Here is a 23,902-nt window from a genome sequence, read left to right as displayed (position 1 = left end):
GGTAGTAAAATTAACAAATAAAAAAAAAATCAAACTTTAAGCATAAGAAAGTCCAATTATTTAATTAGAAGGTTGTTTTAGTTTTTAGAAAAAAATTTATACTTCTTTACATTCTTTTGTTGCAGTAACATCTAAGTTTTCATGTTTGGTACTCCGTAATTCATAACATATATTACTTCACTAATATAATAAAGTATCTATCTATATTAATTAACAAGATCACTTATAACTAAGATTATAGGAATATTATTAATTAAAATTAAAAACGAAGTGAGTAATTGACATTTACGTCTATTGAACTTAGTTTTGAATCTTTTGACCCTTTGAGGGATGGTCATAGACCATGGAGCATATCTAAAAGTCTGGAACTCTCAATAACCTTTTTGTTTTCGAGGACATCCATTTACAGTACACGTATACTCTGCATTCCCCAGAAATGCAAACCAAAATTATCTGCTTCACCTTCAATATCTAATAAACCCTAGACTAACCCTTTTTCTATCTCAAAAACCCCAATTCACACAACATAATTTTGCAGGTTCTGGTTTTCAGGATTATATATATAAGGAAAAAAAAACAATTAGAAGCTTATCTTGCAAATTTTGAGGCAAAATGATGTGGGAAGAGAATTGGTTCGATGAACACAACAACAATGATGAGCAACAACAAGAATCTCCCTTCAATTTTGACTTTCTCTCTCTTCTTTCTAAACCCAAGGTATGTTGCTTACATTTTCAGCTACCCTTTATTCTTTTCTCTAATCCCCATTTCCTCTCAATTTATAATTTATCATATTTGGATGTCAAGTAGTTTAGTTGGTTAAATTTTTGGGCTTTAATTCCGGTCTATATCATAGTCATTTGTGGTTTAGTGGCTTAAATGGTAATAGTTGATTCCCTTCTCCACCTTATACATGATTTTACTGGAATTATGTTGCTTAACTTCAATAATTGTTGCTGTTTATCCTAGATTATTGGTGATTCATCTGTTTGATGATGGGGTTTTCTTGTTTGAGCTGGTATTTATGCTGATTTTCATGGTTTTGTATGGAATTGATTTTGTGTAGGACTATTATAGAATATTGGAAGTGGATTATGATGCTACAGAGGAAGCAATTCGGTCTAATTACATACGACTAGCATTGGTTGGTGTTATTTTACTGTTGAATTTGGTTTGAATTATTTGATTCAATCAATTTGTGGGTTTCAAATTTTGTACTTAACTATTGAGTTTTTCATTTGATTTTATTGGCATTGAAATTAAATAATTTTATTGTTAATTGTACTGAAGAAATGGCACCCAGATAAGCAAAAAGGGCAAGATGGTAGTACATCGAAGTTTCAAGAGATAAATGAGGCTTACCAAGGTTTGTGTTACTTGATCATTTGGCTGTTGAAGTATCATGCTTTTTAATGTCTTTTTAGGCTGGATTGTGTCTTTGTGGGTGATCATAAACATGGTGCAACTTAGCTTCTGTATTAGACAATCGCTTTGTTTATGTTGGAATACAATGTTGATGCTGTGGTTATTTGAACCATGAACATGGGGAAGACTGGAAGAGTGTAAATGTTACAACTTTATCTGCATGTTTATTATTGGTGATGCGACAAGCGTTCCCTGAAATTTTGCATTCGTTGCATGATCTTGTTGGTGATTTTGGAAGTGTTTGGGAGTCTCTTTGCTTCCACTGTTAGATGAGCCTACTGAGCCATAAGGCAATAGTATGGTCCAAAAGTTCTGGTATTAGGAATGGCCTCTTCATCTAAGGGAAGCTAGCATGTCTATGTATTGATGCCCAAGCCTGATTAGGGGTTGAGATGAGATCACTGTGCTATTCTTTTTTCTATTTATAGAATTTTTGATGCTATGCCTATTGGTGCCTTTTGCAAGAACTTATTTGGATGCATTAAGCTTATTAGAGATCTGTTCCCGTGAATTTTTTGTTCATAAATTTCTGCTTTTGATTAATGGACAATGTTCGGTGAGTATAACTGCATAAGGGTATCTGGTGCACAATTTTCTGGTAGCTATTTGAGCTCCTGTATCAAAAGCTTTTGTCTAATTGGTGGAGCTGTTGGTGAAATCATCTAGTACTTCCTAATTTGGCGTTGAATAACTTAAATTTCTGGTTTTACCTTGAAAATGGGGAAGGTTAAGTTGAAGAACATAAAAGAAAGCCTGTTGGCTTTCATCTATTCCTGTCAGTAGTAGTACTGATTTTATGATGAATTCCTCTTTGTTGTTTATTGCCAGTCTTGAGTGATCCCATGAAGCGGCAAGAATATGACATGAAAGGGATGATGACCTATGACTACAATGTAATGGTAAGAATTCTCTGTTCTTTGCTCCATTTTTGTATTCATTGCTCACTTTCTATTGATGGAGGTTTCTTATGAATATATACTTGTGCTGTAGGACTATCTGAATCGCTATAAAGGGCTTATATTAACGTGCAATGGCCTTGGCATGAAGCATTCTATATGGTAGATCTCCTAAACCCCACAAATTAAAGCAAACATAATAAATCTTAGAGAACTAGAGATCAAGGTATGTGATTCCAGTTCAGATGTAGCTGATGAAATGCAAACCTTATGCCAAGAGCCCAAGATGGGCGAAGCCTCAAGAGTTAGAAGTCTGGTTTTTTGTCACAGCACCGGAAAATACATGTATAGCTTAGCCATTTTCCGTCTAACATCTTGCGCTTGTCCTTTGTATGGGCTGCTGTATGAGGCACATTTGTTTATAAAACTGTTTATTCCTGCATGGGATAGTTTATCATGGGATTGAATTAGCGTCCCTTTCTTTATTACTTGTAAACTTCTGAGATAGTCGCATCAAATAAATTTGCTCTTTTTCTATTGAAATTAAAAATCATTTGAACTTTATTTTCTTTACTTTAAGAGATACATGTATTATTTAAAAAATAAAGCGAATGTTGTGCTTCTTGGACTGGGGTCAGCTTGTCTTCAAAGGCTTAGATGATGAGAACCGAAGATGGGTTATGGTTCTTTGCTGGGCTATTTGGGGTGCTAGAATGAGGGGATTGTTCAAAGAGGAGTGAGACGAACTGGGGGATGTTTGGAAGTATGTGCAGAAGGTTATGACTTATGAGGGAGCTTGATTCGGTGAAGCTGGAGGCGAAACCGAGAAGCACTACTAGGAGTCAGGTCTGTTGGACTCCTACTGGTGATCAAATTAAATAAATGTGGATGCGGGGCTTTTGGATGCAGTGGGTCTTGGGGTTGGTGTGGTGGCTAGGTGTAAGACCCTTAATAATCGTGCATTGGCATAATGAGCGAGTGCGCTTGTAAATACTTGTAAATAGTATCATTAACTCTATGGTGTAGTTAATTGTGTCGTTTGTAAGTTTGTAGCATCATATATATGATATAATATTTATCTTTGGTTGTAATGGATGGGCCAAAGGTGCCATTATTGTGTTACTGTCATACCAGTATTCACTAGTATTTCAAGCCTAGATCAAAATAAAGCTCTATAGGGGGTGAGTGCCTCCTATGGCAGGGTGCGGCCATAGACACCTCCTTGGTTTGGGCCATGGGCCATGGTGCTAGCATCGTATGGGGCATGCTAGACCTTGGCACGGTTGTAGGCTTGATACTTAGAGGGTTTGGATGCGTAACTTAGGTGGGGGGCAATGTGTGCGTAGGCTATGCTGCCGTAGCACGCATAGGTGCCTTGGTGCTTAGCTCAAAGCTACGACTTGTGTGTGAAACGACACTATCTTAATAGTACTTGCTATGGTGCCTGTACTAAGTCATATGGTTGGCTATTGTCCGTTGGACATTGCGCTATGGTGCGCGCTTGTGCGAGGTGTCGCTTGGGGCTTGGCTGTGGTGCGTGGATTGTGAAGCGACGCGACGCTTGGGGAAGCGTTGCGATGCTTGGGTAAGGGAACGTGCAGCAAGCGAAGGGACACGACGCTTGCCAAGCGACGTGATGCTTACGAAGCATCACGTCGATTAGCGAAGCGATGCGTTGCTTGGATAAGCAACGTGATGCTTGCGAAACGTCACATTGGTTGCGAAGCAATGCATTGCTTGAGCAACGCAATGCTTGGCGAAGTGGTGCGTTAGTTGAGCATGCACAGGCAATGATTGTGGTCAGACTACTTGGTGGCTCTTCGTTGATGCGTGTGCCGGGCACACGCCAAGGTAGTTATCCTTGATGGGTCAGCGTTGGTCACCAAGGGAGGCGTCGGTTGGTAAGATGCCTATAGTGGCATGGATGACGGTTAACAAGTGCGAATGATAGGCTTCTTGGTGCGAACAGGTGCGATGCTTGGAGAGGCGCTGCTTGGCTATGCTTTGGATAAGGACGGTTATGCTTACGTGGGTTATGTTTATCTGTTTATTAGTTTAGCCAATTGTAGGCATTGCATGGATGCCACTTGGCATATATGCACGCTCGTGTTTGTTCGCCCATGGGAAGGGGTTGTCCTCCCATTTGCCTATAAAGGGGTTGTCCAAGGTATCAAGTCAGAATAAAGCCATTCCGCAAACACTTGTACTTTGTCTGATAATCAATAAAATATATTGTTGCTTTCGGTTTAATCTTGTGTATTTAGTTTATATTGTTTTAGTATTGCTTCCGCGTAAAACTTACTAGGGTAATTTAACCTCGTGGGCTTTAGAGTAAGGCTGACTAGGAGCATTTCCTAGTGTTGCACAGCGCGAAAAATTATGCTGTGACACTAGGGATGGTGAGGGGAAGGCTGTGTGGTCTGCCTCTTTGGTTCTACCAGGACAGTGTGAACCTAAATTTGCTGAGGCTAAGGCCATTATGGAAGGTATGAAGCTTGCGGTGGAGCTTGGGGTGAGAACTGTGGTGGTGGAGAGTGACTGTGAGGTGGTGATTAATGCACTCAATCGAAGTGAAAAAGGCAGCAGCCTGTTTCACTTGATTCTTGAAGACATTTCTATAGTGGCTGGTAGTTTTTCTTCTTTGTCTTGGTCTTGGGTTAGAAGGGGTGGCAACTATGTTAATCGGACATGGCTAAAATCGTGAAGTGTCCGTGTCAACACGACACGACACGACACGGACACGGACACGGACACGGGACATGTGTCCGACACTTCACTGTGCACTCGGACACTTCCATTTAGAGTGGAGAGGAAAAAAAGATGAGAAACATGAAAGAAAAACACCTCTTGTTCGAAGACCACCATTGATGGAGAGAAGACTGCCACTTAATGGAGAATTTACCGAGGAAAGAATTAAAATTAAAGTTAATAGGGGTGGACATAATGAAATATTTAAAGTTTTTGTAATATATAATTTATTTATATAACTTTAAGTGACGTATTGACTTGTCCCCATACCCGTACCCGTGTCCTAAAATTTTGGAACTTGCCGGATCGAACACTTGGACATGTGTCCGTGTCCGACATCCGTTCCCGAGTCCATGTAACATAGGGTGGCAATATTGGGTGCTTGGTAGGAAAGTATAGCATAACCACTTTCGCTCTTCTATATGTAATCTGATTCATTCTGATATTAATTTAAGTGTCTTGTTTTTGGGACTTCTTTCAAAAAAATAAAATAAAATTAAGGGAATGTTAATTCCCTTAGGTTTCGAACGCATGGACCTTTGTTTAAAATTTTAGCCTCCCCATCACTAGACCGCTGAACACATATTAATATTATAAGAATTGTTTTTATATTTATTCCTTATTAATACCCTTAAAAATACACAACAACACCCATGTTATAAATACCAACTACGGAATACTAAAATTTACAAATACATCTTCCCCAAATTAAAACTATCCAACTTTCGGATAACCCTAATTTTCCAGAAAACCTTAATCCTCCCTCTCACTATTTGTACCCAAAAATCAGAATTATTCCCATCTTTCTCCTTCTACAACCACCCCTACCCATTTCAATCTTACCCTTTACTCCACCACCACCACCACCAATATGGTCTTCTTCGACCTTTGTTCCTTTTTTTTTGTGTGGTAAAATTTTAGATCTAATTGCTTGGTTTTTTTAGGTTTTTTTTTTGGGATGATACTAGTTAGTTAGCCTTTTCCCAAGGTAATCACCTCTAAATTTTGTTGCCACAAGTTTGAGACTTGAAAGCCTAAAGTATTGTGGTAATTGTGTTTCTTTGCCATACCATCTAGAAACCATCCCTCAATCTTTAAAAAATTTAGAGGTGATTATCTTGGGAAAAGGCTAACTAAAATGGTACAGAGAGAGACCGCTTAAGAGAGATTAATTTATTTACTTAAGAAACTCAGGGTAATTAGCTTAGGAGAGAGAGGGAGACATAGAGCACATAGCTTAGGAGAAAGAGAGATAGCACTTAAGAAAATTATGCCTATTAACTTTGAGGGGGGGGGGAGAGCACTTAAGAAATATCACTTCAGAAAATCAGGGCAATTAGTTTAGGGGAGAGAGAAAGAGAGATGAGACCACTTTAGAGAGTTAAGGAAATTAGCTAACGAAAACACAATAAGCTTATAATAACGCAATGCAAAAGAGGGAGAAAGAGTGAAACCACATAAGAAAGATCACTTGAGAGAGAGAGAGAGAGAGAGAGAGAGAGAGTACTTAATTATCTTATCTTAGTTAAAGGCTTACTAAATGAGAGAGAGAGAGAGAGAGAGAGAGAGAGAGAGAGAGAGAGAGAGAGAGAGAGAGAGAGAGAGAGAGAGAGCATTAAAGAAAGATCACTTAAGAAAATCAAGACAATTAACTTAGAAAATCACAATTAGCTTAGGAAGAGACAAACTGAAATGCTAGAGAGAGAGAGAGAGAGAGAGAGAGAGAGAGAGAGAGAGCACTTAAGAAATCAGAGCAATTAGCTCGGGAAAGCACAATTAACTTAAGGAAAATCTTACTAAAATGATAGATCGATCACTTAAGCTAATTTCTTAAGAAAAATCATTTGAGAGAGAGAGACCACTTAAGAATTATTTGAAAGAGATCACTTAAGAAAGATAACTTAGCAAAAAGAGAAAGACCACTTAAGAAAGATCACTTAATAAAATAAGAGAAATTAGCTTAGGAAAATGAGTTACTAAATGCTAGAGAGAGAGAGAGAGAGAGAGAGAGAGAGAGAGAGAGAGAGAGAGAGAGAGAGAGAGAGAGAGAGAGATACCACTTAAGAAGAAAGATAACTTAAGAAGAAAGAAAAATCACTCAAGAAGAAAAATCACTCCAGAAAAGAAATTAAGATCACTTAATAAGAAAGATAACTTAAGAAAAAGAAAAATCACTTAAGAAAATCAAGAGATCACTTAAGAAAGATCACTTAACAAATCAAGATAATTAGCTTAAGAAAGAAAATCAAGGCAATTATCTTAGGATAGGGATAGAGTGAGAGGGAAACCAGTTAAGAAAGATTACGTAAGAAAATCAAGAGACCAGTTAAGAAAGATCACTTAAAAATCAAGAGACAACTTAAGAAAGAACACTTAAAAATCAGAAGACCACTTAAGAATGATCACTTAAAAAAATCAAGGCAAGACAATTATATTAGATTAGGGGGGAGAGAGAGGGGGAGAGGGAGGGAGAGAGAGAGAGAGAGAGAACACTTAACAAAGAACACTTGAGAAAATCATGGCAATTAACATAATTAGTTATTAAAAGATAGAGAGACCACTTAAGAAATTCAAGGCATTTAGTTGCATTTTTTGGTTTGAATATTATTTGGAAGAATCAATAAGATGTAGCTTTAGGACTTTGAATTTGGTTTTCTGGTCTGATTTGAAGTCTTAAAGAAGTATTTTTTTTTTTTTTTTGAATTCGTTTGTTTATTGGTTTTACAACATTGAATGTTGGGACAAGCACATATAAGGGATTTCAAGAGCTACTGAAACTCTAATCTAACAAAAAAAAAAAAAAAAAAGTCGGAGGACCTTCAGACTAGGAGGTACCCAAGCGATGTCTGAGCTTATGTATTTTGAGCCTAAGCCTTTCAAAGTTGAGGTTACTTGTCTTAGTTACACCCTATCATCAGTTACATGTCTTTTCAGAAGGCCATGGAATTCACTTTGACAAGCTGGTATTTTTGTACCTGTAGGAAAAGGTTGTTTTATTGGGAACCTTAATATCTTACACATCCACCTTTGGTATTGATAAAGATATTGCAGTGGATGGGAGGATCTCGGTCTGATGGAAGGTTACAACTGGAAGTTCACTTTTTTAGCTTTAATATTTGTGTTGTTAGCTCAGATAGACTATTCATGCTTATCTGAAGTGATTCTTATTTATCTATAATTTAAAGTTTAACCATGTTTTCTTCTAAGTTGAATATCTTGATCGACCTACTTAATACAAACCCATGGCAAACCATTATTATCTTTGTTTTGTTGAGTGATTCTATTTATGAAGTCCGCTTTCTCATGTATACTTCGATTAAGTGTTGCGGTCTTTTCTGACATGGGGCTCCCTTCTTTTTGCATGTTTCTTGTCTCGTGAAATGGGCTGAGCTATATACTATCTAGAAAGTCAACACAGACGAGGTAGCTTAAACCTTTCTTCACTTTCAATTATTTTGTCCTTGATTTTATACACTGGTCAATGGAGGTAAGTCGTCGGGGGTGGGAGGTTCTAGGCAGTGGCTCGTTGGGGGAGGGGGCTGCTGCCAGGGGAGGGGAAAAGGGAGGGGGGTGGCTGGCTGGTGGTGGGGGTTAGGGGTGAAAGTGATATGGACAAAAACCGAAAACCGAACCAAACCAAACCGAATTAGAAATTCGGTTTGGTTTTTTTTCGGTTTTCGGTTTGGATCGGTTTCAAAAAATTGAAACCGAAATATTTCGGTTTGGATTCGGTTTGGGGCTTTCAAAAACCGAAAACCGAAATCCAAACCGAAGTTTTAAAGCCCAAAGATTCTCAGCCCATATATCCGGATATCCCCTACATATATAAAGCAAAACCCTAATTTTTTACTTCCCTTCTTTCACTCTTCTCAATTAGTCAGTTCTCATTTCTGCGGCCTTCCACTATTCCTCACCAAAACCCTTATCCTCCATTCCTCTCTCAACACCTCACTCATTCGGCCACCTCCTCACTAACTCCGACAACTACCTTCCTCAGTACGTATCTCACAACCACCTTCATCAGTTCGACAGTTCGTGTTTGTGCTCCCTCGATCTAGTCACGATTTCTAAAAGCAGCTTGTGTTCCGGTGTTTGTCATCACCACGATACCACCTTCCTCAGTCCGGTCACCACCTCCATCACTCCTTCAGTCACGATTTGTCACCTTATTCCATCGCTATTCGTGTTCGTCGCCGCTTGTGTTCATCGTCGCTCATCAATCACCACCACCATAAATTTTCTGGGTTATCCTTGATTTTTTTTAATTATCCTTTATATAATCTATAGTTGTAGATGTTAGTCTTGTAATCAATACAATTTATAAAATTATTATAGTTGTGTTAGTGTATTACTTCTTTTTATTATTATTATTTTTTTAGATCTATTCATTGTAAATTTGACTGTTTTTTAAAAAAAATATTTTTCTTCAACAATCTGGAAAAATCCCCTTCAAAGTTCGATTTTCGGTTTGGAACCGAATTAGGTTTTTAAATTTCGGTTTGGATTGGATCGGTTTCAAATCTAGTTCGGTTTGGATTCGGTTTGAAAATTTCAAAACCGAATTAATTCGGTTTGGATTCGGTTTGGTTCAAAATCCAAACCGAATACCGAACTTTCACCCCTAGTGGGGGTGGTTTTTTTTTGGTTCATGTGGCCGACCCTACTTATGGTATTAAGGCTTTGTTTGATTGATTAAATGATTAAGTGAGAGTCAGAGGGTAATTAGAGGTTAATTTAGTGAATTAGTGGTACTAGGTTGTCTTCAACAAATTTATTTTACAATTTTACGATAAAGCTTTTAAAAGTTCGCAAAATGGTGTTTTTACAAGATTTTTTTTTGACATTATGAAGTGGTTTGTAACTATACTTTGAAATTGAAACCATGTTCATGGTGGGTGTTTCTTTTGTATGTATTTAGGTGGGGTACTGTCCTGTGCTTCAATTCATGTTGATGAAATCCAGCCTGGAGGAATTCGGAGGAATCACAGACACTATACCAGCAATGAGACATTTATCATTTGGGGTGCTCATATAAAGTTTTTATGCTTTTATTTCTTCTTGGATTGGATTTCTAAGATTATATAGCTTGTTTCTGTGATGGAAGAAAATATGAGTACTGTTTGGGGGTTTTTTATGTGTCCTACGGGAGAGTTACAATTTCCTAGTATGCTCCTTCCTTTGCTTGTACCTGCACAAATAACGGAGACTCCGGCTGGGGGGTGGGAGTTCCGCCTCCGAAGATTAAGTTAGAATCTTTCTGAAAAGGAAATAAGAACAATAAACGCTTCTCGATTGGAGAGCGTTTGCAATGGGTTTTGTGTTTTGTTGGATGTTGGAATTTTTTTGTCGATCCCATAAATGAGGTCTGCCCTTACTATTTATAGTAGGGGGAACTGTACCTCAATTAAGGTACAAAGACACGTGTCACAGAGGGATTGGGCCTCTGTTTGCCCAATAAGGGGTGGACACGTGTCACAGGCTGATTAGCCTGTTTACTAACTGTTGATATGTTGACACGTGGCAAGTTTTTACTAGGCCACGTGTCTAGGGTAATTTTTACCCTAAACATCTGCCCCTCACAGGTGTGACGTGGCATGTCCACGTGTCACCTGTGATAGGTGTCAGACGCATGGGAGGAGACGGTTCGTCTTCTTCCCTCCTTTTTTCAAATTTCAAGTTTTTAGGGCAGAAGGAACCGTTTTGCCTTCTGCCCCTCTCCTATAAATAGGAGGCATGCCCTCTCTCCTCCACATTTTACATATTTTTCAAAAAATTTCTGAGAGAGCTCTGATACCGGCTGCTAATTTCCTTCAAGTTTTCTTGCATCCGGCGCTTTAAGATCAAGCACATCCGGCTACCGGTTGAGTAGTTTTTCTGCAATTTCTTAGGTACCGGATCCCTTTCTTCCTTCACTTTTACTTCTTTCTTTTTGAGGACTCTTGAATGTTTCCCCATCCGGATGGTAAGCTGCCTGGGGGGTCTTTGACCCATTTCCAAGTTTAGAATAGAACACCCTTTTAAATAACATGGCTTTCTGAGCACCCCCATCTGGTGGAACACCGCCTGGGGTACTTCTGAGTTTTTACCAAGAAATGATTTCCAACCTCCAACCGGTTTAATGTCGGTTGGGTCATCATTCTGGTTTTTTCATGACCTTGGTTTCAAATTTTTGTTTGCGTTCAATGCACCCCCATCCGGTGACTCACCGTTTGGGTCTTGCTTTGAACATGCTTCTTTGAAACAGGTCTTACTATACCCTCATCCGGTATTTTACCGTTTGGGAGGTGTTTGAATGACCTTAACATTTCTTGCAGCACCTACATCCGGTATTTATACCGGATGGTTTTTTTTTTAATTTTTTATTTTTTTTATTTTTTTATTTACAAGTGTTTCCCATAGCCCCCATCCGGTCTAACACCGTCTGGGGTATCTCTGACCCAACCTCCTTGATACCGTCAGGGGCATCATGGAGTGAGCCTTACAAATCATTTAGCTATTTTTACAAATGCTTATCACAACCCCCCATCCGGTCTTACACCGTCTGGGGTACCTTAGACCCAGTTTACTGAATACCGTCTGGGGTATTTATTCAGTGAACTTTACAATTATCTAGCTAGTTTTTACAAATGCTTGTCAAAAAACCCCCCATCCGGTCTTACACCGTCTGGGTACTTCTGACCCAGCTCACTGAATACCGTCTGGGGTATCTTTGAGTGAACCATATAATTTCACCTAGCTAGTTCTAAACAACCACAGGCGGTAAGTGCCGTTTGTGGTGTTTTTGGATGAGCTAATGACAAATAGGCTAACCTGTATTTTGTCTTTTTTCGGCTTTAAACAAATTCGCGGAGTTCTCCGCCTGAGGTGACTTCAAGCCAACTCACATCTACCTTCTCATCTCAAAGGTACTGTCTGTACCCTTTACATTCCTCTCTTTTATTTCCGGTTGCATAGTATTAGGATATAGACTCCACCAATATAGACACGGCACAACCTACGACAGTGGTCAACCGGTCACCAGGGACGGCTGAGTCCAGGACTGAGACTGTCGTCTGGGGGTGCTTGGGACAACCTTCACCTTCTTCGAATCCGACCGTTTCTGTTCATGTGCAGGACAGAATGGCCCGGACTAGATGGGCGGCAGTTGATCCTGATTACAAGTTTGATGATGCAGCCGTTGATCCGGCTGTCCCTTTAAATGAAGAGCAGACGGCGGAACCGTCTGAGAGAGTTCCAAATGAGGACACTCCGCAAGATTCCCCGGGTGTACCCAGCACACCGGGTGATAGCATTTTGGGTAGTTCTGACTCTAATGCCGAAGAATCCGGTGAGGGATTCGGTGATGAAGAGTCCGACTCTGATGAAGAGTCTTCTGAAAAGGCTGCCCCTATTGACGAGGAAGCCTATAAATGGCCGGTTAAGGGGGATCCAACCGATATGACTATGTCCGCCAGGGATGTGGTCACTTTAAACGCCACACTCCCTGCTATTTTAGAGAAGAAGCCGGTTGGGGAGAAATGGGAAGTGGTTGTCCCGCCTGTAGAGGCAAGCGTCGTTTGGATCGACGACGTGGACAATGCCGACAACTATTTCGGCTGCTACGAGGCGGCATTCACAGTCGGCCTTCGGTTCCCCCTCCATCACTGCATAAAAGCCATACTAAGGGGGTATGACTTGGGTGTATGGTAGTTGACCCCCAATTCATGGGTCAACATTCTTGGATATATTGCCGCCTGCGAGTTGCAGGATGTTAGACCAAGCTGGGAAGCTTTTGCGCACATGCACTATCTTAGCAGAGCGCCGGATGGGTGGAATGCGTGGTATACTTTAACTACACTCCCGGAATATATAATGACTTTGGACAAGCCGTCCAAGTGGAGTAACTGGAAGAGCAAGTTTTATGTCGTCTCTTCCCCATCCCCCCAACTTAATCACCGGCTGCGTAGATACAATAAGCATCCGGCTTTGCTAGGTAGGAAATGTGCTCTCCCAAAAGTGCCGGCTGAGGCTTGGGACCAGATAATGGAAAAGGGCCTCTTTCTCAAGACAACAGCCCGGCTGGATGATGGGAGTGAAATTATAGTTCCCCAATTCTGGGTTCCCCATCCGGATTGGTTTAAGGACGAGTGTTTCTTGTCTCTTTGTAATCTTAGCACTATGTTTACTAAGGGTAGGTTGCCGCATGACCGAATATTTACCGGATGCATATGTTTATCAGATTTTTAACCCTGTATTTTTCCTCTTTGCAGAAGTAGCTAAAGGAATGGTGCCTCCGGAGAAGACACCTGCTACATCTGCCCTTCTTCTAAGGAAGAAGCAGATTGAAGAAAAGAAGATGGCACTGGTCGCCAAGAATGCCGGGGTAGTTTGCCTTAGCCATTTTTCTTTGCATTGCTTATTATTTCTTTGCCAGATGTATTATACTTGTTAAATGATTTTTAACCGGATGTATTATACTTGACTGCTTTCAGGCTGGGAGCCAAGTCATGCCTCACTCTTTAGCGAGTATGCACAAAAGACCGGTTGGAAACATTCCTCAGCCGGCTTCTAAGGCACAAAAAGTGGCTGCTCCGGCTGCTTCTGGCTCACAGAAAAAGGCTGACAAGGACAGGCCTACTACAGCAGGGAAGAGCCTGCAATCCATTCCCCACTTCGAAATGGTGGTGGAAGAAATAAGGCCGGCTGTTCGTACTCAGACGGGTATGGACTCAAATGCGGCTGGGGGGGCTTTGACCCCACAGTCCAAAAAAGGTAAAACCTCTGCCTTTGATCCCCCCTGGCCGCTTGGGCACATGAGAGTCAAAACCCAAGCAAGCCAATCCGGGGATTCTTCTGGATGCCGCCTGAGTATAGGCGGAGCGTATGCCTAGCATCTTACAGATGATTCTATGATTGCAGATATTTCCTCTAGCCGTCCCAATTATCAACAATATGCTAAGAGGATGGTCTGGGCTCTTACCCGGTCTGAAAAAGAAGCTGTGCCGGCTCTGCACACGGTCAATCTTGACCGAATCACTTCTCTCCTTGCTGAGGTAATCAGACCGGATGGCCTATGCTTGATCAATGATCTTTATTTTCCGGATGCAAACATTTTGTCATGATTTTTCTAACACTCTTCCCGGTTGATATCACAGGTGATGCTGAGAGTGGATGGGCTTAATGTCCCCTTGCGCAAAAAGCAGAAGGAGGTAAGAGACGCTCAGAGACGTGCATCTGAGCTAATTGACGTCTGCCAATTCAATGCCATTTATTTTGAATTGGAAACTAAACGAAAGGCGTTGGAACAGGAAGAAGCGCTGAGACAAGCAGATGCGGCTAGGGAGGCTGCAATGAAGAGAGTTGATGAGCTTGAGTTGAAGGTCAAAAACCTTCAAACTGATCTTAAAGCTCTGCAAAATGCTGATAAAGAAAATGCTGATCTTCGCAAGGACGTCAATCGGCTAAAGAATGAACTTGCTACTAATCAGGCGGCGCATAAGGAGGCGCTAGAAAAGGAACAAGTCCGCCTGATAGAAGAGAATGAGGCCGACTGCGAAGAGCGCATGAAGCTGGCTTGGAGTCTCATTCATCCGGACTATGAGTTCGAGTACTTCAATCTCCGGTACCTGTATGCTTCTGAAGTATACGAGGCTAGGGTACTCAGTTCTGACCCTCCTCCCCCTTTTGAGGAGTGGGTCGAACGGAATACGGAGAGCCAGCCGGATGAAGTGCATCAAGAGACCCAGACTGAAAACCAGCCGGAAACAACCGTTGTGCATTCGGCTGAAGTCCCAACAGAGCAAACTCAGCAGCTGGAACAAACTCAGCAATCTCAGCAGCAACAGCAATCATAAACAATCTCCTTTTATCATGAACATTATTCTTCTTTTACTGGCCTGCGAGCCGTGTAATTTCTATGTACTTTCCCCGGACATGGGTCCGGTTAACATTTAAAATTTTTAATCTACTAGCCGACTCAGTTGGTTTTGCTATTTATATTTATCTTTTACTTGCAAATTTACAACTTTTTGCAATTTTTACAAGTATTACAAGTATCCTCTACTCATACCGGCTGATACATCAAAACTCAAATAGAATGGTTGTTTATTTATCAACGGTAAACGAGCAACCGTTCTATTTTCAGTCGGATGGGATAATAAACTTATATTTCTTAGTATACCGGCTGATATAATTTAATGCCCCCTGAAAGGGCTGAATGTTTTACACAACGGTAAACAAGCATTCGTTTCATAGGCAGCCGGTTTCGGAGGCAGCCGGATAGGTAATGATCATTGATCTACAATATACTGGCTGGTACAATAAAAATGCCCTTGAAATGGTTGTTTGTTTACTTCACTGGTAAACAAGCAACCGTTTCATAGGCAACCGGATGGGTGGTATAACCGTCTAGGTATCCTTTGGATAAGGCCCGGTTGTCCTAACCCATATTATTCTTGCAGTAACACCATTCTTCTAAATTTGTTTATCCGGAATACCTAACCGTGTGCAATGTTTTGCTGCAAAAACCGGTTGGTGTTTTTTACTAGGATTGATTTTGCCGCATGGACCACTTTTGAGTCTATGCCCATGTACTGAATCCTAGATGCAATGGATCATTTCAAACGGCTGTTTGTTACTTCCAATGATGAGTCAGTAATGTTGTTTGAGTTTTATGACCGCCAGGACAATGTACCACCCGGAAGGGAGCTGTCCTCTTCGATGATTTCACCCGGATGGGTGTCGCCGGATGACTGCTCTTTTTGGAGCAGTGATTTTTAATAAATGTTCTTCCGTCTGTGTTTTTGCACTAGACAGGTGCTAATACAATTTGGATGAATGGAAATTATATACTTTCACATTTCAATACTATTTACAAAAAATTATAAATCCCTTAGAAGTAGTACTTTTTCAAGTTATCTACGTTCCAGGTACGAGGCAACCACATTCCATCTGGTGTCTCCAGGCGGTAACTGCCATTTCTAACTTCTTCAAAAATCCGGTAGGGTCCTTCCCAATTGGGAGTTAACTTCCCTTGCTCATTCGCCCTACCGGTTGCTTCAAGCTTTCGTAGTACAAAATCTCCTACTTTAAGGGGTCTTTTACGCACCCTTTTGTTGTAAGCTCTCGTCATTCTCAGACGGTAGATTTCGTGACGTAAGGTGGCATTGCCCCTTTTTTCAGGATGAGAATCTAAAGCCAGACGCATGGCCTCCCAATTTGCGCCTTCGTCATATAACATGATTCGACGTATTGGTTCATACAATTCAATGGGAAGCACCGCCTCTGTGTCGTATGCCATAAGAAATGGGGTTTCGCCGGTTAACCCCTTCTCAGTCGTTCTAATAGACCAAAGAACATGGGTCAATTCCTCTGCCCAAAGACCGCCTGCTTTTTCAATCTTTTTCTTAATTCCGCCTTAGATGAGCTTGTTAAAAGCTTCTACCTGACCGTTTGCCTGGGGACGGCCTACGGATGCAAAATAATGTGAAATTCCTTGGTCTTGCAATCAAGTTTTGAGGACTGGCGTTTCGAACTGCGGACCATTATTAAAGACCATTGACATAGGAACACCGAACCGGGTGATGACATTTTTCCAGATGAAGGAGATGACATCCTTAGTTTTGATGCCCTTTACCGCTTCTGCCTCAACCCACTTTGTGAAGTAATCAACTGCTACTAAAATGTATCTTCTGCCGCCTGGGGCAGGTGTGTATGGCCCCAAAATATCCATACCCCATTTGGCAAACGGAATAGGGTTGTAGATCGCCGTTAGATCAGTAGCCGCCTGACGGATTAGCCGGCCAAACCTCTGGCATTTGTCACATTGCTTTACCAGATCTAGTGCATCTGCCTCAAGAGTTGGCCAAAAGTATCCTTGCCGTCTGGCCCTCTTTGCAAGAATCTTGTCGCCTATGTGTGATCCACAGAAGCCGGCATGTAGGTCTTCTAGCACTTCCTTTCCCCTTTCTGGGGTTACACACTTGAATAACGGATGTAGGTAACCCTTTCGGAAGAGTTCACCCTTGTGCATGACAAAACTTAATGCTCGTCTCTTGAGAGCAGCCGCTTCTGAATAGACACCCGGCAAAGTGCCGTCTACCAAGTAGTCCCGGATGGGATCCATCCAAGTAGCGCTTTGATCCAGAATTCCAATGGGATCATGCTTAATGCTTTTCTTTTCCATGACTTCCCAGAAGACTGACCTAGGCGTATCACAAGTGGCGGATGACGCCAGTTTAGATAATGCATCCGCCTGATTATTCTCAGACCTGGGTACTTGACTTAAATTAAATTCGTCAAATGCCCCGGCTTCTTCCTTGACCACATGAAGATACTTAATCATGACCGGATGAGTAGCTTCATAGTCACCATGGTATTGGCTAACGATGAGTTGAGAATCAGAGCAGGCGTTCACCTTCCTTGCCCCGGCTACCTTACACATGCGGATACCGGCTAGCAGGACCTCGTACTCTGCTTCATTATTTGAAGCTTGAAACTTGAATCGTAGAGCATACTCGTATTTGTCCCCCTCTGGGAAATGACAAATTACGCCTGCCCCACAACCATTCACAGTAGAGCTCCCGTCTACGTATACTTTCCAAATTTGATCAGTATTATTCGGCTGTACCGACCTTGTCATTTCAACAATGAAGTCGGCAAACGCCTGACCCTTCACTGCCCGCCTAGGTTCGAAAGTGATTTCCAGGCTTTGAATCTCCACGGCCCATTTAATCATTCTTCCGGATGACTCTAAAGTGGTCATAGGCCGTTTGAGCGGCTGATTAGTATAGATGGTAACCGGATGAGCCAAGAAATAAGGTTTCAGCCGCTTGACTGCTTTGTACAAGGCTAGACCAAATATTTCAATCATGGGATAGCGAAGTTCAGCGTTCCGGAGGACATAGCTTATAAAGTAAACCGGGAGCTGGGTACCGTCTCTCTCAGCAAGGAGAACGGCACTTAGGGAATGATCTGAGACGGCTAAGTACATATAGAGAGCCTCCTGGGGTAGGGGACTCACTAATCTTGGAAAAGAATGCAAGTGTTGTTTCAGCCTCTGGAATGCCGCCTCAGCCTCTTCACCCCATTCAAATCTTGACCTCTTTTTGATTGCTTGAAAAAAGTAGAGGTACTTGTCACCTGACTGGCGCTGAGGAATCTTCCCAATGCCGCCAGACAACCGGTAAGCTTTTGAGCCTCCCTGACGGTACGAGGCGACTACATGTCAATCACCGCCTGTACTTTGTCCGGATTGGCCTCTATGCCTCTCTGGTCAATCAAAAATCCGAGAAACTTCCCAGACTCAACACCAAAGATGCCCTTTTTTGGGTTAAGCATGACTTTATGCCGCCTGAGGGTGGTGAAGGTTTCTCGGAGGTCTGCTAGATGATCCGCCTGTAACTTGGACTTAACTATCATGTCATCAATGTATGCCTCAACATTTCTCCCAATCTGATCATAAAAGACCGAGTTTATCATTCGTTGGAAGGTAGCAGGCGCATTCTTCAACCCAAACGGCATCACCGTGTAACAGTATAACCCTTGATCTGTGACGAAAGTCGTCTTTTCTTGATCTTTCTTCCACAAGGGTATCTGATGGAAGCCGGAATAGGCATCCATAAAACTCATCAGAGCGTGACCGGCTGTAGAATCGACCAGGTGGTCGATCTTTGGCAGCGGGTAACTATCTTTCGGACAAGCTTTATTTAAGTCCGTGTAATCTACACACATCTGCCAGGTACCATTTGGCTTTTTCACAAGGACAACATTGGCCACCCAATCCGGGTAGAAGCATTGCCGAATGAACCCGGCATCTAAGAGTTTCTTGACCTCAGCTGCTGCCGCCTGGGACCTTTCCTCGCCATGGTTCCTTTTCTTTTGCCTGACCGGCTTCTTCTTAGGATCCATGGCGAGTTTATGAACAGCAAGATCCGGACACACTCCCGGCATTTCTTCTACTTCAAAGGCAAACACATCTTTGAATTCTCTCAGCAATCGGAGTAGATCGATTCCCAAGTTGTCAAATACAACCGCCCCTACTTTGACAGTTCTGTCTGGCCGGCTGTCTTCTAGGATAATGTCAATGATTTCCCCTGCCGGCTGGGGGCGGAGGTCGTCTGACCTCTCCCTTGACAGTGATTGCTATTGTTTCTCTTTGACGGGGGCCAGTAGCAGGTCCGCCTTTCTCTTTTTACCGGCTGTCTTAGTAGCCGGTAACACTTAATCACACTCGTCAAGTTCAACTACTTCCTTGTCTTGACCGTCTGTGACCAATGTGAGTTTGACGTCCGAGAGGTAACACTCTTTCGCCGTCTTTTGGTTCCCACTCAAGGAGCCGACTGTGCCATCTTCCCTCTCAAATTTAATCAACATTAGAAAAGGGATGATCACAGCCTTTGAAATATTAAGGGTTGGGCGGCCAATGATCAGGTTGTAGGCCGTCAGTTCCCCTACAACAAGAAACTTGACGACCATGTGCCGGGCCTCCCCCTTCTCTCCAAACCGGATGGGTAGGCCAACCATGCCCACTGGATGTACTACTCCTCCCCCAAAACCAACAAGAGGATATGGGGCCGGATGCATGCTACTTGGCTTATATTTGAGTTTTTCCAAGCACCGGTAGCTTATGAGGTCAGATGAGCTCCCGGTATCAATTAAGATCCGACCAACTCGTTGATTGGCGATTTTACATTCGATGACTATTGGGTCATCATGGGGCCGCCTGACCTCTCCTCTATCCTTTTCGGAGATATGGACCTCCGAGAATGAATTAGTAGGCGACTGGCCCTCGTCCACTGAGTTGACCAGCTTCCTAATGTTATCCTTAGTGCCCTGGATGGTAGGCCCGCCGCTTGCAAATCCACCGGCTATGGTTAGGATGGTATCCTCATCCGTATCAGATTAATTTGCCGGTGTCTTTAGAGGCGGCCCTTTGGCCTGGTTGGGGCACCCTTTGATTTGGATAAATAGGTTTTTTAGAGCACCCTCATCAGCGAGACGGTCAAAGAGCCGCTTGAGGCTAAAACAGCCCTTAGTATCATGGCCTATTTCTTCATGAAACAGGCAATATTTGCTCTTATCCCGGCTGCTCACGGGACTCTTCATTGGTGCCGGTTTTTCAAGATTCAACCGGTTTTTAACTTCCTTGAGAATGGATGCGCAATCCTTGGTGAATTCGTACTTTGGAACATACGGATCCGACCTCTTTCTCTTTTGGAATTGTTGTCCGGGTGGCTCTGCCGCCCAGACCTCTTTCCGCTTCTTTTCTTCCCTTTTGGCCGACTGTGTTGGCCGACTCTCTCTTCTATCGGACCTTTTGTAATCCGTTGGGAGTTTAACGGCGCAGAGTTCCATTGCTTGGATGTAAGCCTCCGCCTTCATTAATGCCTCATGAAGAGTAGAGACTCTCTTTCTAACCAGGTCAAACTTAAAAGTTGACCCGTCTTTTAGGCCTTTGAAGAAATCAGTATAGGCAACCTCATCAGACAACCCCTGGATTTGGATCCTCATCAGGTTAAACCGCCTGACATATGACCAGAGCCCTTCTTTGTCTCCCTCCTGTATTGCCCCCAGATCAAGGCTTGTTTTCTTAGCGGGGATATTCATAGAGAAGTTAGACGTGAACCAGTAAGCCAACGTTCTAAAGTTATTGATGCATCCGACAGGTAAGTTACCAAACCAACGTTGAGCAATCCCTTTCAACGTTGCCGGGAAGCACCTACACCATGAGGCATCATCTAAACCCTGCAAATACATCAGGTTGGTGTATGCCATGAGGTGATCTTCCGGGTTGGTGGTACCGTCATAAGCACCAACCAACACGTTTTTAATTTTTGACGGCTAGGCCATCTCGGTGATTTCCCTGGAAAACGCCGTTGGCTGTTCCCCAAGGTTGAGCAGCCGGAGCTGCCAGTCCATAGGCTGGACAGGCAGCTGCTGCTGCCCCCCGAAAAGACCCGGCTGAGAATAAGGAGATCCAAAAGGCATGTATGGTGTTCTATGTAATGCCGGTTGGATGATATGAGGGCCGGATCGAGCAAAAACCTCGCTCGTCCGGCTGTCATTGTTTGTTCTCGAGTGCCTCCCTGATGTGACATGGAAGCTGTCTCGAAAGGTCGACGTTGACCTAGATGAGCGTCCGAGCATCAGAATAGACTTTATTTGTTCTATCCGGCTGTATGTGCCGGACGGGTTTTCTGGCTCCCTCCAGGGGAGTGTGAATTTTTGAGAAATCAATTGGCCTAGCCGGCACCCTTGACTTCGGGTGTGGGGTAGATGCTCTACCCTTCACTGTCTTGGCCGTCTTTTTTCCAAGACGCCTCCCTTCCGCCTGACCCTTACGGGGGTCAGCTGAGTTATCCAGAAGACCTTAGATTTCCCCTTTAAAACTCATCATCATGCTCATGAGTTCATCCCTGGAGACTGGGGTGGCTCCTTCTGAAGCAGGAGTTAACCCAAGCGGTCCCCTGATGGGATGGCTTTGGCTTGCCTGCTGCTCTGCCCGTTCCCTTTTGTCTTTGGAACGAGTATGCTTAGTTCTAAAAGAACCATCGGCGGCTGTGTAAGTTTCGACCTCATAGTTGTCGGCTGTATCTTGGTCCGAGTGGACCACAGCCTCACCAGCAGATTGGCTACCTTTACCCGGCAGTACAGGTTTTGAAGTCATCTAGAAAGTACTTTCCCCACAGACAGCGCCAGATGTTTAGGGGTTTTTTATGTGTCCTACGGGAGAGTTACAATTTCCTAGTATGCTCCTTCCTTTGCCTGTACCTGCACAAATAACGGAGACTCCGGCTGGGGGGTGGGAGTTCCGCCTCCGAAGATTAAGTTAGAATCTTTCTGAAAAGGAAATAAGAACAATAAACGCTTCTCGATTGGAGAGCGTTTGCACTGGGTTTTGTGTTTTGTTGGATGTTGGAATTTTTTTGTCGATCCCATAAATGAGGTCTGCCCTTACTATTTATAGTAAGGGGAACTGTACCTCAATTAGGGTACAAAGACACGTGTCACAGAGGGATTGGGCCTCTGTTTGCCCAATAAGGGGTGGACACGTGTCATAGGTTGATTAGCCTGTTTACTAACTGTTGATATGTTGACACGTGGAAAATTTTTACTGGGCCACGTGTCTAGGGTAATTTTTACCCTAAACAAGTACCTTGGTGGTTATGGATACTATGATTTGCATTTATACCATAGTTCTGTTGCTTCTATGCATATCTTTCCTCTAACCACTGAAATATTTAAGCTTCTTTGGAGCTACTTCAGCTAACACTTTCTTTAAACAATACTCTGCAATAGGGATTGGGAATAAATATAACTTTTATCCTGTTTCGGTGCAATGTTCATGGAAAATTTTGTCATTTAAATTGGTAAAAAACCGCATTTTTGACCTTATGTAGCTAGCTTTTGGCTATATCTCATCGCACAATTTTCTGTCATAATGTTTGTTCGATTGTTTTATGACGAACTTTCTTAGCTTGTTACTGAGAAATATTAACTATTGTAATTAGGCAAGAGAAAATTTATAATGATTACATTGTTAGAGGATGGTGGTTTTACATTGTACAAAGGAAACTGGAAAATCATGTGATATTTAAGTTTGGTATTTTAGAAGAAAATAGAAAATAGATTAAAGCAAAAGCAAAACTATGGGTGAAGGTGGTGCCTGTGGAAAACTTCTTGCTCTTGGAGTTGTAAAGACCATTTCGTTCAAAACAGGAATAAAGATTGTGAACCAGTTGTCAGTAAGAAGTGCAAAGCATTTAGATTGTTTAGTTTGCATTGTTCAGTTTTTGCTCCGAACTTTCTTTGACTAGTATTAGTCTAACTCTGGTCTTATCCAGTTATCTAAGCTGTATTACAGTTGAGACGAGCCATTGGTGCTCTATCAAGTCACATTTTCTGTTATCAACTGGGAGTTTGGGAAGTAAATTTGTTTAATGCTTTCTATAAAGTATGTTTGTACGCATATGAAATGATGGTAGAAAGACCAAGGATTGCACTTTATAGGCAGCAAGTCAGGAAGCAGTTTTCGAGCAGTTTGTGCAGCTACATTTTACAACTTTCAATAGATTGCAAATAGATTTGCTTCATACTAATGCTGTGTTTCAGGATGATGCAAAGGAAAAAGGGAAAATGACTCATTATGTTAAGCCCATATGGTCTCCACCAAGCCCGATGCCTGTTGGATTGAAGCCTGTAAAGCAAGCGCAGGAGCGGTTCTAAGGAATGAGAATGGAACGTGTCACAGGAGCTTCTTCAATGTAGAAAATAACCAAATTAAATTTTGGTAGTTGTTAATTTATGACTTTAGGTAGTTGTTAATTTATTGTACAAAAACTCCCTCTATAAGTATTGTTGTAAACCTGTTAATAAAACATACTGAAAAAACCCCAAAAATCGGTTTTATACTTTAATTTGGTATTAGAGCCAGGTTCACTTTCCGGCGACCGGGAAAACCTCGGCAACATCATATACCATGGAAAACCAACCCATTGTCCAAAAACCAGTCACTATGGAGGAGGTATTGCAACTGATTACACAGTTAAACTCCAATAAACCCTCCATTGAAAACACAAACCAACCTCTGTTTATCTCAGAAAAATTGAACCATGGAAACTTTACGAAGTGGTCCAAATTGATGCAACTCGATCTGGGAGGGCGAGGAAGGCTCAACCATATCACTGCCTCCTCACCATCACCAGATGATCCCGAGTACACCAAATGGGCTTAACGAGATTCCATAGTTATTTCATGGATAATCGAAAACATTGACCCAGATTTACAAAACCAGTTTTTGGACTACCCAACTGCTGAAGATCTCTGGAAAGGGATTGAGACGATGTACAACAGCG

At 42.2% G+C, this 23,902-nt stretch overlaps 1 protein-coding gene across 1 annotated transcript; it reads left to right on the top strand.

Annotated features, from left to right (window-relative positions):
• Positions 1-342: 342 nt before the first annotated feature.
• LOC110709728 (chaperone protein DnaJ) lies at positions 343-2,806 on the top strand. The gene is made up of 5 exons (XM_021887956.1): positions 343-717; positions 1,067-1,144; positions 1,291-1,366; positions 2,254-2,324; positions 2,416-2,806. The coding sequence occupies exons 1-5, from the start codon at positions 613-615 to the stop codon at positions 2,485-2,487; spliced, it is 402 nt and encodes a 133-aa protein (XP_021743648.1). The 5' UTR covers positions 343-612; the 3' UTR covers positions 2,488-2,806.
• Positions 2,807-23,902: the final 21,096 nt, after the last annotated feature.

The sequence above is a fragment of the Chenopodium quinoa genome, unplaced genomic scaffold, assembly GCF_001683475.1.
Source record: "Chenopodium quinoa cultivar QQ74 unplaced genomic scaffold, ASM168347v1, whole genome shotgun sequence".
NCBI lineage: Eukaryota > Viridiplantae > Streptophyta > Magnoliopsida > Caryophyllales > Amaranthaceae > Chenopodium > Chenopodium quinoa.
This window is presented reverse-complemented; position numbering and strand designations above follow the sequence as displayed.